The following is a 17623-nucleotide window of genomic DNA, read 5'->3' on the forward strand; positions in this document are numbered from 1 at the left end:
TCGCGTCATTCAACTCTTATAATATCAATCGTTTTTACAGATTCCCCTGCACAGATTTAAGATCTATGCATTGATAAATATGACATTCACTGACTCCTCCGTCAACAATCAATTGGTCTATAGCTTTCCTGGCTCTCGGTTCCTATATGCTTTGTTTATTTATACCATTGAGAACTGAGAAACAGGTAAATTATTTACCACCAAACCATCTATAAGATATCCGTTCCGTGTATTCTTTTCGGATTAATGGACCTCAGGACACCTTTGGACCTTATAAAGTGTCCCAGTTCTTAAGTTTTGTTTATATCTTAAAGCTAGAACATTTGATACAAGTCTCTATCTTAACGAATATTTTTCGTTGTTCTCCCTACCAGAAAATCAGATAAAGAGTAAGCGAGAAAAAAAAACCGAATAGGAGCAATCATTAGCCACAAAGCCAACTATCCGTCGGATATCTAGTTCGTTGGGCGAATAATCGAGGTCGAATAACCGGGTCAAATGGTCTAGAGTTTTTAGTTCCTCAAATGCCATATGTATTATTTTCATTTCATATGGATTTGATGGATTTGAAAACTTTTCACCACATATACATCCCAACCCCAATCGGACACTTCAGAGATACATATATGTCGCCGTCGCGTCATTCAACTCTTATAATATCAATCGTTTTTACAGATTCCCCTGCACAGATTTAAGATCTATGCATTGATAAATATGACATTCACTGACTCCTCCGTCAACAATCAATTGGTCTATAGCTTTCCTGGCTCTCGGTTCCTATATGCTTTGTTTATTTATACCATTGAGAACTGAGAAACAGGTAAATTATTTACCACCAAACCATCTATAAGATATCCGTTCCGTGTATTCTTTTCGGATTAATGGACCTCAGGACACCTTTGGACCTTATAAAGTGTCCCAGTTCTTAAGTTTTGTTTATATCTTAAAGCTAGAACATTTGATACAAGTCTCTATCTTAACGAATATTTTTCGTTGTTCTCCCTACCAGAAAATCAGATAAGGAGTAAGCGAGAAAAAAAAACCGAATAGAAGCAATCATTAGCCACAAAGCCTACTATCCGTCGTATATCTAGTTCGTTGGGCGAATAAACGAGGTCGAATAACCGGGTCAAATGGTCTAGAGTTTTCAGTTCCTCAAATGCCATATGTATTATTTTCATTTCATATGGATTTGATGGATTTGAAAACTTTTCACCACATATACATCCCAACCCCAATCGGACACTTCAGAGATACATATGTATATGTCGTCGTCGCGTCATTCAACTCTTATAATATCAATCGTTTTTACAGATTCCCCTGCACAGATTTAAGATCTATGCATTGATAAATATGACATTCACTGACTCCTCCGTCAACAATCAATTGGTCTATAGCTTTCCTGGCTCTCGGTTCCTATATGCTTTGTTTATTTATACCATTGAGAACTGAGAAACAGGTAAATTATTTACCACCAAACCATCTATAAGATATCCGTTCCGTGTATTCTTTTCGGATTAATGGACCTCAGGACACCTTTGGACCTTATAAAGTGTCCCAGTTCTTAAGTTTTGTTTATATCTTAAAGCTAGAACATTTGATACAAGTCTCTATCTTAACGAATATTTTTCGTTGTTCTCCCTACCAGAAAATCAGATAAAGAGTAAGCGAGAAAAAAAACCGAATAGGAGCAATCATTAGCCACAAAGCCTACTATCCGTCGTATATCTAGTTCGTTGGGCGAATAAACGAGGTCGAATAACCGGGTCAAATGGTCTAGAGTTTTCAGTTCCTCAAATCCATATGTATTATTTTCATTTCATATGGATTTGAAAACTTTTCACCACATATACATCCCAACCCCAATCGGACACTTCAGAGATACATATGTATATGTCGTCGTCGCGTCATTCAACTCTTATAATATCAATCGTTTTTACAGATTCCCCTGCACAGATTTAAGATCTATGCATTGATAAATATGACATTCACTGACTCCTCCGTCAACAATCAATTGGTCTATAGCTTTCCTGGCTCTCGGTTCCTATATGCTTTGTTTATTTATACCATTGAGAACTGAGAAACAGGTAAATTATTTACCACCAAACCATCTATAAGATATCCGTTCCGTTTATTCTTTTCGGATTAATGGACCTCAGGACACCTTTGGACCTTATAAAGTGTCCCAGTTCTTAAGTTTTGTTTATATCTTAAAGCTAGAACATTTGATACAAGTCTCTATTTTAACGAATATTTTTCGTTGTTCTCCCTACCAGAAAATCAGATAAAGAGTAAGCGAGAAAAAAAAACCGAATAGGAGCAATCATTAGCCACAAAGCCAACTATCCGTCGGATATCTAGTTCGTTGGGCGAATAAACGAGTGCGAATAACCGGGTCAAATGGTCTAGAGTTTTCAAATCCTCATATACCATATGTATTATTTGAATTTCATATGGATTTGATGGATTTGAAAACTTTTCACCACAAATACATCCCAACCCCAATCGGACACTTCAGAGATACATATATGTCGCCGTCGCGTCATTCAACTCTTATAATATCAATCGTTTTTACAGATTCCCCTGCACAGATTTAAGATCTACGCATTGATAAATATGACATTCACTGACTCCTCCGTCAACAATCAATTGGTCTATAGCTTTCCTGGCTCTCGGTTCCTATATGCTTTGTTTATTTATACCATTGAGAACTGAGAAACAGGTAAATTATTTACCACCAAACCATCTATAAGATATCCGTTCCGTTTATTCTTTTCGGATTAATGGACCTCAGGACACCTTTGGACCTTATAAAGTGTCCCAGTTCTTAAGTTTTGTTTATATCTTAAAGCTAGAACATTTGATACAAGTCTCTATTTTAACGAATATTTTTCGTTGTTCTCCCTACCAGAAAATCAGATAAAGAGTAAGCGAGAAAAAAAAACCGAATAGGAGCAATCATTAGCCACAAAGCCAACTATCCGTCGGATATCTAGTTCGTTGGGCGAATAAACGAGTGCGAATAACCGGGTCAAATGGTCTAGAGTTTTCAAATCCTCATATACCATATGTATTATTTGAATTTCATATGGATTTGATGGATTTGAAAACTTTTCACCACAAATACATCCCAACCCCAATCGGACACTTCAGAGATACATATATGTCGCCGTCGCGTCATTCAACTCTTATAATATCAATCGTTTTTACAGATTCCCCTGCACAGATTTAAGATCTACGCATTGATAAATATGACATTCACTGACTCCTCCGTCAACAATCAATTGGTCTATAACTTTCCTGGCTCTCGGTTCTTATATGCTTTGTTTATTTACACCATTGAGAACTGAGAAACAGGTAAATTATTTACCACCAAACCATCTATAAGATATCCGTTCCGTGTATTCTTTTCGGATTAATGGACCTCAGGACACCTTTGGACCTTATAAAGTGTCCCAGTTCTTAAGTTTTGTTTATATCTTAAAGCTAGAACATTTGATACAAGTCTCTATCTTAACGAATATTTTTCGTTGTTCTCCCTACCAGAAAATCAGATAAAGAGTAAGCGAGAAAAAAAAACCGAATAGGAGCAATCATTAGCCACAAAGCCAACTATCCGTCGGATATCTAGTTCGTTGGGCGAATAATCGAGGTCGAATAACCGGGTCAAATGGTCTAGAGTTTTCAGTTCCTCAAATGCCATATGTATTATTTAAATTTCATATGGATTTGATGGATTTGAAAACTTTTCACCACAAATACCTACCAACCCCAATCGGACACTTCAGAGATACATATATGTCGCCGTCGCGTCATTCAACTCTTATAATATCAATCGTTTTTACAGATTCCCCTGCACAGATTTAAGATCTATGCATTGATAAATATGACATTCACTGACTCCTCCGTCAACAATCAATTGGTCTATAGCTTTCCTGGCTCTCGGTTCCTATATGCTTTGTTTATTTATACCATTGAGAACTGAGAAACAGGTAAATTATTTACCACCAAACCATCTATAAGATATCCGTTCCGTGTATTCTTTTCGGATTAATGGACCTCAGGACACCTTTGGACCTTATAAAGTGTCCCAGTTCTTAAGTTTTGTTTATATCTTAAAGCTAGAACATTTGATACAAGTCTCTATCTTAACGAATATTTTTCGTTGTTCTCCCTACCAGAAAATCAGATAAAGAGTAAGCGAGAAAAAAAAACCGAATAGGAGCAATCATTAGCCACAAAGCCAACTATCCGTCGGATATCTAGTTCGTTGGGCGAATAATCGAGGTCGAATAACCGGGTCAAATGGTCTAGAGTTTTTAGTTCCTCAAATGCCATATGTATTTTTTTCATTTCATATGGATTTGATGGATTTGAAAACTTTTCACCACATATACATCCCAACCCCAATCGGACACTTCAGAGATACATATATGTCGCCGTCGCGTCATTCAACTCTTATAATATCAATCGTTTTTACAGATTCCCCTGCACAGATTTAAGATCTATGCATTGATAAATATGACATTCACTGACTCCTCCGTCAACAATCAATTGGTCTATAGCTTTCCTGGCTCTCGGTTCCTATATGCTTTGTTTATTTATACCATTGAGAACTGAGAAACAGGTAAATTATTTACCACCAAACCATCTATAAGATATCCGTTCCGTGTATTCTTTTCGGATTAATGGACCTCAGGACACCTTTGGACCTTATAAAGTGTCCCAGTTCTTAAGTTTTGTTTATATCTTAAAGCTAGAACATTTGATACAAGTCTCTATCTTAACGAATATTTTTCGTTGTTCTCCCTACCAGAAAATCAGATAAAGAGTAAGCGAGAAAAAAAAACCGAATAGGAGCAATCATTAGCCACAAAGCCAACTATCCGTCGGATATCTAGTTCGTTGGGCGAATAATCGAGGTCGAATAACCGGGTCAAATGGTCTAGAGTTTTTAGTTCCTCAAATGCCATATGTATTATTTTCATTTCATATGGATTTGATGGATTTGAAAACTTTTCACCACATATACATCCCAACCCCAATCGGACACTTCAGAGATACATATATGTCGCCGTCGCGTCATTCAACTCTTATAATATCAATCGTTTTTACAGATTCCCCTGCACAGATTTAAGATCTATGCATTGATAAATATGACATTCACTGACTCCTCCGTCAACAATCAATTGGTCTATAGCTTTCCTGGCTCTCGGTTCCTATATGCTTTGTTTATTTATACCATTGAGAACTGAGAAACAGGTAAATTATTTACCACCAAACCATCTATAAGATATCCGTTCCGTGTATTCTTTTCGGATTAATGGACCTCAGGACACCTTTGGACCTTATAAAGTGTCCCAGTTCTTAAGTTTTGTTTATATCTTAAAGCTAGAACATTTGATACAAGTCTCTATCTTAACGAATATTTTTCGTTGTTCTCCCTACCAGAAAATCAGATAAGGAGTAAGCGAGAAAAAAAAACCGAATAGAAGCAATCATTAGCCACAAAGCCTACTATCCGTCGTATATCTAGTTCGTTGGGCGAATAAACGAGGTCGAATAACCGGGTCAAATGGTCTAGAGTTTTCAGTTCCTCAAATGCCATATGTATTATTTTCATTTCATATGGATTTGATGGATTTGAAAACTTTTCACCACATATACATCCCAACCCCAATCGGACACTTCAGAGATACATATGTATATGTCGTCGTCGCGTCATTCAACTCTTATAATATCAATCGTTTTTACAGATTCCCCTGCACAGATTTAAGATCTATGCATTGATAAATATGACATTCACTGACTCCTCCGTCAACAATCAATTGGTCTATAGCTTTCCTGGCTCTCGGTTCCTATATGCTTTGTTTATTTATACCATTGAGAACTGAGAAACAGGTAAATTATTTACCACCAAACCATCTATAAGATATCCGTTCCGTGTATTCTTTTCGGATTAATGGACCTCAGGACACCTTTGGACCTTATAAAGTGTCCCAGTTCTTAAGTTTTGTTTATATCTTAAAGCTAGAACATTTGATACAAGTCTCTATCTTAACGAATATTTTTCGTTGTTCTCCCTACCAGAAAATCAGATAAAGAGTAAGCGAGAAAAAAAACCGAATAGGAGCAATCATTAGCCACAAAGCCTACTATCCGTCGTATATCTAGTTCGTTGGGCGAATAAACGAGGTCGAATAACCGGGTCAAATGGTCTAGAGTTTTCAGTTCCTCAAATCCATATGTATTATTTTCATTTCATATGGATTTGAAAACTTTTCACCACATATACATCCCAACCCCAATCGGACACTTCAGAGATACATATATGTCGCCGTCGCGTCATTCAACTCTTATAATATCAATCGTTTTTACAGATTCCCCTGCACAGATTTAAGATCTATGCATTGATAAATATGACATTCACTGACTCCTCCGTCAACAATCAATTGGTCTATAGCTTTCCTGGCTCTCGGTTCCTATATGCTTTGTTTATTTATACCATTGAGAACTGAGAAACAGGTAAATTATTTACCACCAAACCATCTATAAGATATCCGTTCCGTGTATTCTTTTCGGATTAATGGACCTCAGGACACCTTTGGACCTTATAAAGTGTCCCAGTTCTTAAGTTTTGTTTATATCTTAAAGCTAGAACATTTGATACAAGTCTCTATCTTAACGAATATTTTTCGTTGTTCTCCCTACCAGAAAATCAGATAAGGAGTAAGCGAGAAAAAAAAACCAAATAGGAGCAATCATTAGCCACAAAGCCTACTATCCGTCGTATATCTAGTTCGTTGGGCGAATAAACGAGGTCGAATAACCGGGTCAAATGGTCTAGAGTTTTCAGTTCCTCAAATGCCATATGTATTATTTTCATTTCATATGGATTTGATGGATTTGAAAACTTTTCACCACATATACATCCCAACCCCAATCGGACACTTCAGAGATACATATATGTCGCCGTCGCGTCATTCAACTCTTATAATATCAATCGTTTTTACAGATTCCCCTGCACAGATTTAAGATCTATGCATTGATAAATATGACATTCACTGACTCCTCCGTCAACAATCAATTGGTCTATAGCTTTCCTGGCTCTCGGTTCCTATATGCTTTGTTTATTTATACCATTGAGAACTGAGAAACAGGTAAATTATTTACCACCAAACCATCTATAAGATATCCGTTCCGTGTATTCTTTTCGGATTAATGGACCTCAGGACACCTTTGGACCTTATAAAGTGTCCCAGTTCTTAAGTTTTGTTTATATCTTAAAGCTAGAACATTTGATACAAGTCTCTATCTTAACGAATATTTTTCGTTGTTCTCCCTACCAGAAAATCAGATAAGGAGTAAGCGAGAAAAAAAAACCAAATAGGAGCAATCATTAGCCACAAAGCCTACTATCCGTCGTATATCTAGTTCGTTGGGCGAATAAACGAGGTCGAATAACCGGGTCAAATGGTCTAGAGTTTTCAGTTCCTCAAATGCCATATGTATTATTTTCATTTCATATGGATTTGATGGATTTGAAAACTTTTCACCACATATACATCCCAACCCCAATCGGACACTTCAGAGATACATATATGTCGCCGTCGCGTCATTCAACTCTTATAATATCAATCGTTTTTACAGATTCCCCTGCACAGATTTAAGATCTATGCATTGATAAATATGACATTCACTGACTCCTCCGTCAACAATCAATTGGTCTATAGCTTTCCTGGCTCTCGGTTCCTATATGCTTTGTTTATTTATACCATTGAGAACTGAGAAACAGGTAAATTATTTACCACCAAACCATCTATAAGATATCCGTTCCGTGTATTCTTTTCGGATTAATGGACCTCAGGACACCTTTGGACCTTATAAAGTGTCCCAGTTCTTAAGTTTTGTTTATATCTTAAAGCTAGAACATTTGATACAAGTCTCTATCTTAACGAATATTTTTCGTTGTTCTCCCTACCAGAAAATCAGATAAGGAGTAAGCGAGAAAAAAAAACCAAATAGGAGCAATCATTAGCCACAAAGCCTACTATCCGTCGTATATCTAGTTCGTTGGGCGAATAAACGAGGTCGAATAACCGGGTCAAATGGTCTAGAGTTTTCAGTTCCTCAAATCCATATGTATTATTTTCATTTCATATGGATTTGATGGATTTGAAAACTTTTCACCACATATACATCCCAACCCCAATCGGACACTTCAGAGATACATATATGTCGCCGTCGCGTCATTCAACTCTTATAATATCAATCGCTTTTACAGATTCCCCTGCACAGATTTAAGATCTATGCATTGATAAATATGACATTCACTGACTCCTCCGTCAACAATCAATTGGTCTATAGCTTTCCTGGCTCTCGGTTCCTATATGCTTTGTTTATTTATACCATTGAGAACTGAGAAACAGGTAAATTATTTACCACCAAACCATCTATAAGATATCCGTTCCGTGTATTCTTTTCGGATTAATGGACCTCAGGACACCTTTGGACCTTATAAAGTGTCCCAGTTCTTAAGTTTTGTTTATATCTTAAAGCTAGAACATTTGATACAAGTCTCTATCTTAACGAATATTTTTCGTTGTTCTCCCTACCAGAAAATCAGATAAAGAGTAAGCGAGAAAAAAAAACCGAATAGGAACAATCATTAGCCACAAAGCCTACTATCCGTCGTATATCTAGTTCGTTGGGCGAATAATCGAGGTCGAATAACCGGGTCAAATGGTCTAGAGTTTTCAGTTCCTCAAATGCCATATGTATTATTTTCATTTCATATGGATTTGATGGATTTGAAAACTTTTCACCACATATACATCCCAACCCCAATCGGACACTTCAGAGATACATATGTATATGTCGTCGTCGCGTCATTCCACTCTCATAACATCAATCGTTTTTACAGATTCCCCTGCACAGATTTAAGATCTATGCATTGATAAATATGACATTCACTGACTCCTCCGTCAACAATCAATTGGTCTATAGCTTTCCTGGCTCTCGGTTCCTATATGCTTTGTTTATTTATACCATTTAGAACTGAGAAACAGGTAAATTATTTACCACCAAACCATCTATAAGATATCCGTTCCGTGTATTCTTTTCGGATTAATGGACCTCAGGACACCTTTGGACCTTATAAAGTGTCCCAGTTCTTAAGTTTTGTTTATATCTTAAAGCTAGAACATTTGATACAAGTCTCTATCTTAACGAATATTTTTCGTTGTTCTCCCTACCAGAAAATCAGATAAAGAGTAAGCGAGAAAAAAAAAACCGAATAGGAGCAATCATTAGCCACAAAGCCTACTATCCGTCGTATATCTAGTTCGTTGGGCGAATAATCGAGGTCGAATAACCGGGTCAAATGGTCTAGAGTTTTCAGTTCCTCAAATGCCATATGTATTATTTGCATTTTATATGGATTTGATGGATTTGAAAACTTTTCACCACATATACATCCGAACCCCAAGCCATATATGCGTGTTCATTGAAGCTCGTACGTTCGTCGGGTATTCCAAGTCTTAAAGTCTTAAAACTGGGATGCCTGGTGGACGTATATGCTCCTTCTTCATCGCCATCTCCATCGTTTGTGCAAATAGTTTATAGTTTTCGAGTGCCACTGGTAACAGGTGTATAATTTTTCATATCATTGGTTATTGCGGAACTGGAGAATTCTTTAGCACAAGAGAAATATATCCATTCCGGGCGTGATTGTTGCTTTATTGCAGGGCGTAATGCTTTAAAGTTGTTTAGTTTCTCGGCGTGTTTTTTATGTACCACATGAGACCAAGGAGTGTGTACCATTCTGCCATTTTCATCCAAAAATAATATACATACGAGTATATCTACATAGGTGTCCTACGATATGTCGTTGTTCCATATTTTCAAGTGCTTCAGAGACCAAATAAGTGCGCACTTGTGTCCAGAATAGAATATATGACACTTCAGAGATACATACATATGTATACAGTGGTGCTCATAGACTTAAGCTAGTGTGTGTTCTAACACAGTGTTCTATTACAACAATAACCAAGTTATGAAAATATATATTCAGCGAAATATTTAAAAAATCTGAAACCATCTATAAAATGTCATGCTCATATACTTAAGCCACTTAAAAAAGTTAAAAGCTGACCAGTATTCTTCGTATTTTTAATAAATTTACTTTAATATTGAGTGGGATGACCTTTCTGCTTAAGAAAAGTGGAGCAACGATTTGGTATTGAATCTACAAGACGTGCGCTCTGCTAAGGTGGGGGTGGGAAGGGGGGGGGGGGGTTTAATTCTTCCTGTAAAATTCGGCACAAGTCCTTTTAATTGATGGTTTTTTTTTTTTTTTTTGGGCAACGAATTGATTTAGAATTCCCCACAAGTTCTCTGTACGGTTCAGGTCGGGACTCTGCGGTGGCCATTGCAAAACATTGATTCCCTCTGGGTTAAGCCACGACTTGACTATCGTGCAGCAATGTATCGGGTCGTTGTCCAGTTGAAATATCCAGGCAAGTGGCAAATTATCGGCATATTCTCCAGATAAATTGTTACACAGAATGTCTCTACATTTTGGCTTTCATAATGCCTTGAATCTTCACCAGGGGACCTAAGCCCATTGCTGTCCATCAAGAATGTTAAAAAGCGCCACAGAGCATATTCACAAAGGTCCCAATGTTGTACATATGATTGTTTAGATCGAAAAGTCCAAGTTTAATGTCTTTAGAAGTGATGGTAAACTATTTGTACGACGTCCTCCCAACAAACAATTAAATCCAAAATACACAAAGAGAAGACCGTTGAACATGGTGGCGCTTCGATCATGGTCTGGGGCTGTTCCACCGCATCACATGTATGTCGCCGTCTCGCGCCCCCTGACAACATGGTTCTTGTTCCTGAGAGTCATGTTGTTTTTTTTTTTTTGCAGCATTCCAGCCTCAGAGGAGGATAATTTATTCTTTGGTGCTTCATGTTTAATGGGTTCGCTTTTGGATGGATTTCGTGTTGTATAAGGTTCAAGTGCTAATTTGCCTCGTAAATGATTTAAAAGGCGATTAAACGTGCGGCCGGCGGACCCAAAGATAGTGGATTGCTGCTGGATGTGTTGTCAACGCGCTGTGAAAACAAACAAAAGTTCCGAGCTGCGATTAGTTCGAGCTGCTAACTGTTAACCGTCAACCGTTCACCGTTCATCGTTAACCGTGTGCTCACATAATCGACTGATCGGCCGCCTATCAGGCGATATCAGGCAGCGATCTAACCCCGATCCGATTCCACACCAAACGCGAAGGAGCTGCAGGTGGAGTGGAGGAGCATTTCCGATTATGATTACAAGCTTTGTTTTGTTTTCGATTTCGCACCTACCCTTAGGAATTAATGATGATGCTGATAATGGGAGAGTCGATTTCATTTGACGAACTCTCATTCCACTCTCATAATATCAATCGTTTTTACAGATTCCCCTGCACAGATTTAAGATCTATGCATTGATAAATATGACATTCACTGACTCCTCCGTCAACAATCAATTGGTCTATAGCTTTCCTGGCTCTCGGTTCCTATATGCTTTGTTTATTTATACCATTGAGAACTGAGAAACAGGTAAATTATTTACCACCAAACCATCTATAAGATATCCGTTCCGTGTATTCTTTTCGGATTAATGGACCTCAGGACACCTTTGGACCTTATAAAGTGTCCCAGTTCTTAAGTTTTGTTTATATCTTAAAGCTAGAACACTTGATACAAGTCTCTATCTTAACGAATAGTTTTCGTTGTTCTCCCTACCAGAAAATCAGATAAAGAGCAAGCCAGAAAAAAAACCCGAAATTTTAGGATCGAGTGATTCCGATTCGTTAGGGGAGAATATTTTTCATGGGCCCATATTTTTATTTGTGCTCAGAAATTTGTGTACAATTTGAACGTCATAAATTCCTGCAGCATAGATAGAATTATTAGCCACAAAACCAACCATGAGCTCTCCGTTCCGCGGGTGAAAGTGCGCTAAAATGATCTGTAATCCTCGTGGGTATCCCTGGAGCTGGTATTTTTATCCACTTCCTCGGCAGGCAAGTTTTTTGATTTCTTTCTGCTTGGCAAATGGATACACCTATGCGCTCAGTCTCCATCATACGTGACATTAAATCTAATCCGAACAGGGAATCAATCGAGAATTATATAGCTTATAGCTGGCTCGGTTCCCAGCACCTGTATGTTTAATTAAATATCATATTGGACTGCGAATCGGGTCAATTATTAGCTCAAGACCAGCCGTGACCGAAAAGTGCGGTACTTTTATCCAGTGTACCAGCTCTTAAGTGATTTCATTTCTCCGTCATCGGAGGAGGTCTGTAGATCGTATAACATTCGCATTTAATTTGAATTTTAGCCATCATTTTATTCCAATAGATATCTATTCGAAGGATATTTATTTCCCTCCCGACAATGGTTTTGATAATGGTTTAATCGGGTTTCCTCTATGCTCTCTGCTTTCTGCTGTGTCGACGACCTCCAAGCGAATCGAATACCAAATTATACGACATTGTATCTGTATCTATATCTATTGCATATATTTACATATCTATAGGTGTGGTAGTATTGTCTCTCCCATCCGATATTTGCTATTAGATACATGGTCACGTGCCTGCTAATGGCTTCGGGGCTTTTTTGTGAATGGGGGAGGGGGTCCCAGATTTCAGGTTCTGCATTTTGTTGCCAGTTTGCTCTGTATCTGTATCTTTATCTCTGCCCCAAGAGCCTTGCAGACAGACAGACGACGGGCGGCTTTCTTTGTCTTATAGTTTCCTATAGATAACGCGCCCGAACCCACCACACCCGACATTTTGCCCATATCTCGACTATATGCCATATCTACACATATATTTAATTTTAATCAAACAACTCCTTGGTGCGTTTCCACTCCTAAAATATGAATATTTCTTGCGATAACTGAAACCTTTTTTCATTCTTCCATGGGATGTATACGTATATATCCCATATCGCTTTCTGATTTTAGGGAGTCTGCAAACCTGCCAGAGATGGCTTTTGGTTTATCCTATGTGCTGTAATTTATGTACAATTCGAAAGTCATATGTTACTGCGGATAGGAGCAATCATTAGCCACAGAGCCAACTATCCGTCGGATATCTAGTTCGTTGGGCGAATAAACGAGTGCGAATAACCGGGTCAAATGGTCTAGAGTTTTCAAATCCTCATTTACCATATGTATTATTTGAATTTCATATGGATTTGATGGATTTGAAAACTTTTCACCACAAATACATCCCAACCCCAATCGGACACTTCAGAGATACATATGTATATGTCGTCGTCGCGTCATTCCACTCTCATAACATCAATCGTTTTTACAGATTCCACTGGGGAATTCCCTGACTCCTTCATCAACAATCAATTGGTCTATACAAATGGTCTATAGCTTTCTTGGCTCCCGGTTCCTACATGCTTTGTTTATTTATACCATTGAGAACTGAGAAACAGGTAAATTATTACCCACCAAGCCATCCATAAGATATCCGTGGATATTATTTTCGGATTAATGGACCTCAGGACAACTTTGGACCTTATAAAGTGTCCCAGTTCTTAAGTTTTGTTTATATCTTAAAGCTAGAACACTTGATACAAGTCTCTATCTTAACAAATAGTTTGCGTTGTTCTCCCTACCAGAAAATCAGATAAAGAGTAAGCGAGAAAAAAACCCGAAATTTTAGGATCGAGTGATTCCGATTCGTTAGGGGAGAATATTTTTCATGGGCCTATATTTTTCTTTGTGCTCAGACATTTGTGTACAATTTGAACGTCATAAATGTCTGCAGCATAGATAGAATTATAAGCCACAAAACCAACCATGAGCTCTCCGTTCCGCGGGTGAAAGTGCGCTAAAATGATCTGTAATCCTCGTGGGTATCCCTGGAGCTGGTATTTTTATCCACTTCCTCGGCAGGCAAGTTTTTTGATTTCTTTTTGCTTGGCAAGTAGATACACCTACATATGCGCTCAGTCTCAATCATACGTGACATTAAATCTAATCCGAACAGCGAATCAATCGAGAATTATATAGCTTATAGTTGGCCCGGTTCCCAGCACCTGTATGTTTAATTAAATATCATATTGGACTGCGAATGTGGTCAATTATTAGCTCAAGACCAGCCGTGTGCGAAAAGACCCCGGACGACAATCATTGGAAGTCCGGTACTTTTATCCAGTGTACCAGCTCTTAAGTGATTTAATTTCTTATAGCGAGTACACTCGGTAGACCTACACGTTCATTCTCCATCATCGGTCAAGGATCAATAATGTTCCATTTGGTGTGTCTACTGGGTGATTAATAATGATTAATATTTCGGATATCTTTTGAGTCCCACTATTTTAACTCCATAGTGTTTTGGTCTAACCTCCCAGGGATGAACAGGAAATAGCTCCAAATATACTCTAGCCTTTATAATCGCATAAGCCATTAGCTTTATTGATATCTTCGAAATGTGATCTTAAATGTTTTACCAATTCGATTCGACCACGCCCCACCACCCATTGAAATGTCTTCGCCTTTGCTCTGTTCAGATGTAGATGTACGCGTATGTAGGCCTATGTGCTCCAACAACGAACACAAAATAGAGAATCAGCGAAAACTAGCCGAATTTCTTGTACCCTTTCGTTTGGCTTTCCTCTGATGGTCACATAATTCGAAATGAGAGGCTGGATTTGGTGTGAGTTCTTGTGATACAAAACGAAGATACCCGCTGCAAAAAGAGTATACAACACTTGAGACGCATTTTCGATATCACGCGTCTGGTGCGTGACGACCGAAAGCAGTGCCCCGCAACAGTACATGAGCATTGTAGAGCCGATCCCCCCAGAGGAGAGCAGAGCCGAGCCGAGCGACTCAATGGCCATGATCGGATCGGAGTAGACTCCTTTTATTTTGTTCGTTTTGCCTCCCGCCTCTGCTCTTTGTTCCTCATTCTCTCTCCTTCTTTGGGAAAAGCAGCTGTTTCTTGGCTGCTGTCTGCAGCAGGGCGTGCAGATACACAGCTACACAGATACACCTTGGTGTACACACACACAGGAGCACAAAGGAAAGGAACGACAAGTTGCACTATAGGACAGAGACCAGGTACATATGTATGTACATAGATGGGCATGGCATGGAACTCAGAAATTGGTTTTCCTTTTTGCACTTTTTAACAGATGGATTGTCAACAATTAACCCAGTAGAATCCCTCTAATGCAATAGATTAGCTTTTGTATTTATGATTTAATTAAATGTCTACATATGTATCCGCAGTATTTATTGGCCATAATAATATTTATTAGAGATGGCCCATAAATCGCCATGTAAGCATTTGAGATATGTATAAACATATTAAATTTGGTCATATTTCAATTGAAGCTTATCAAATGAGAGCTACCACATACACAGGACAGGGAACAGGAGACTGGGAACAGGGAGCAGTGGCAACTTGGTAACTAACCTATCCTAAGTGCAAAACCATTAATACAACAGGAAAAAGGGGGGATACGAGAAAAGAAAGTAGTCTGCAGGATGAAAGGGTTTTAAACCCGCAGAGTGATTGGCTTTCTTTCCTTTCTCTTGTCAGCTAATTAATTGGAATGTGTGGAATGTGTGGTTATACATAGGATGTATATATATTTGTATGTACATATATATTAAGGTGGGACTTACGTTGACCAAACTAACGCCAAAGCAGGCAACCCAACCCCAGCCGCCATCGGGGGCCACTTTTCTTGGTTGTTTCGTTGTCATTTTTCCACCTTCTTCTTCTCCTTCTCCTCCTCTAACTTTTTCAGCTCTATTTTATGCCGTTTCGGTTTCGGTTTCTGTTTCTGTCTTGTGTTCTTTGTTGTGTTCTCGCCTTCTGTCTCTGTCTTTCTCCCGCTGGTATCTTCTGGCTCGTTCTTTTGTTGTTCCTTCCTTCGTTCGCTTTTGTTGCTTTGGTTTTTGGCTTTAAGGTGTTCTGTTCTGTTCTGCGTTGTTCTGTCCGTGTTCCGTTCCGTTCTCCGGGCTCTCCTCTCCGTCTATCTACATATATGTATAATTTATGGTATATATAGATTTATGGATATTTTCTTTTTACGTTGTTAAATGTTCTTGTTTCGCTTTTTGTTGGCATCTGCTTTAATTATATTTTTCCATTTGTTGTTATTTTACTTTTTTTGACATTTTTGTTCGGTCTTTGATTTGTAACACACTCGAAAAAAAATTTGGAAAATAATTTTTTGCAACTCTTTTCTTTTTATATATTTTTTTTTCTTAATCCAATATCATGATATTCCCTCTTTTTTGTAGGAGGTTTTTATGTATACTTTATTTTGTTGTTAAATTTTTGATCAGTCTGCGTTTAATGCTGATTTTTCAGAGTTTTTTCTTATCACATTGAAATTTTAATATACTTGTTATAATTTATATAGTATATCTGTGTGTTATATTTTTCCAGGGGGAAAATCGCGGCGTTACGGCGTATGTTTTCTCTCTTTTTTTTTGTTCTTTTTTTTTTTGGCCTGTCGCTAATTCTGTTTTTGTTTTGCTTTGCTCTGCTGGTTTCTGGTTTTATTCCAGCTGTTTCAACCGATTCTTCTTTTAGTTCTAGCCAGCGGACGACGGTTCGGGGGTTCGGTTTGAGTCGATTCGATTCGATTCTCCCTTTCGTTGGCGGCGGTGGTGTATTGAAGGGGGGTGCAGGGGGTACCGACCTACGTTGTTGCTCTGCTCACAGCTCACAGCGCGGGTTCTTGCCGTTTGGTAGCGTGGTCGCTTTATACAGCGCTATTTATTACAAAACAAAAAACAAAAAGAAGCGGTGGGGCCCAAAGGGGGGTGGCACTCTCTCTCTCTCTCTCTCTCTTTACACTCGTCTTTGCCTTCTTCGATTTCGATGAGCTACGCGCTCGCGCTGTTCGATTGAATGTCTCTCTCTCTCCATGTACAAACCACTAATATTCACTGTATCATTTTGTTAACATGAGTGAGCTGCTTCGCTTGTACCCAATCTCCGAGCAAGCAACTCACTCATGTTAAGTATTTTGTATACCCTTGAAGAGGATACTCTCCTATTTAGCAAAAGTTTGTAACGCTGTTAATGGATTTTTGATCAGCATGAAGTATGTTAAGGCGACTTGGTATAGTCATGTCCGTCCTTCTGTCTGTCGGTCGGATTCAATGAGATTGTTCACAGGTAATTCTCTTATGAGAATCTTTGTCGAAATTGGCCGGATATGGTGGAATTCCATATATCCTAAAGGGTCCACAGGAACGAGCAGTGCCTGTTTGATAGATATATACATTGGTAAATGGCTTCTCCAAAATTTCAGGGTATAAAAGCCTCGGCACGACGAAATTGGTTTCCTTACGGGGGTTTTTTTTTAACATGAGTGAGACTGCCCTGCCGCCTGCGCCGGGCCCGTTGACTGCGCTGCCTACCTCCCACCAAAGGCAACGAATAGAGAGCGAGTGAGTGGGAAGTAGCAAGTGTGTGTGTGTGTGTATGTGTGTGTGAGAGAGAGAGAGAGAGAGAGAGTATGTCTGGTTAAACAAGTGCTCGTCTGTGTGTGTTTTGTTTCATGATCGCATAAGCAAAGAGAG

At 38.5% G+C, this 17623-nt stretch overlaps 1 protein-coding gene across 1 annotated transcript in view; it reads right to left on the reverse strand.

Annotated features, from left to right (window-relative positions):
- LOC108161426 overlaps positions 1 to 16966 on the reverse strand; it is a 34847-nt gene extending 17881 nt beyond the window's left edge. Inside the window, exons 1-2 of the mRNA XM_017295690.2 lie at positions 16735 to 16966; positions 15707 to 16063 (exon numbers count right to left, since the gene is read on the reverse strand). Of these exons, the coding sequence (XP_017151179.1) occupies positions 15707 to 15787 (81 nt within the window). The 5' untranslated portion in view covers positions 15788 to 16063; positions 16735 to 16966. The remainder of the gene's footprint in view (positions 1 to 15706; positions 16064 to 16734) is intronic.
- Positions 16967 to 17623: the final 657 nt, after the last annotated feature.

Source organism: Drosophila miranda, chromosome XL (genome assembly GCF_003369915.1).
Source record: "Drosophila miranda strain MSH22 chromosome XL, D.miranda_PacBio2.1, whole genome shotgun sequence".
Taxonomy (NCBI): Eukaryota; Metazoa; Arthropoda; class Insecta; order Diptera; family Drosophilidae; genus Drosophila; species Drosophila miranda.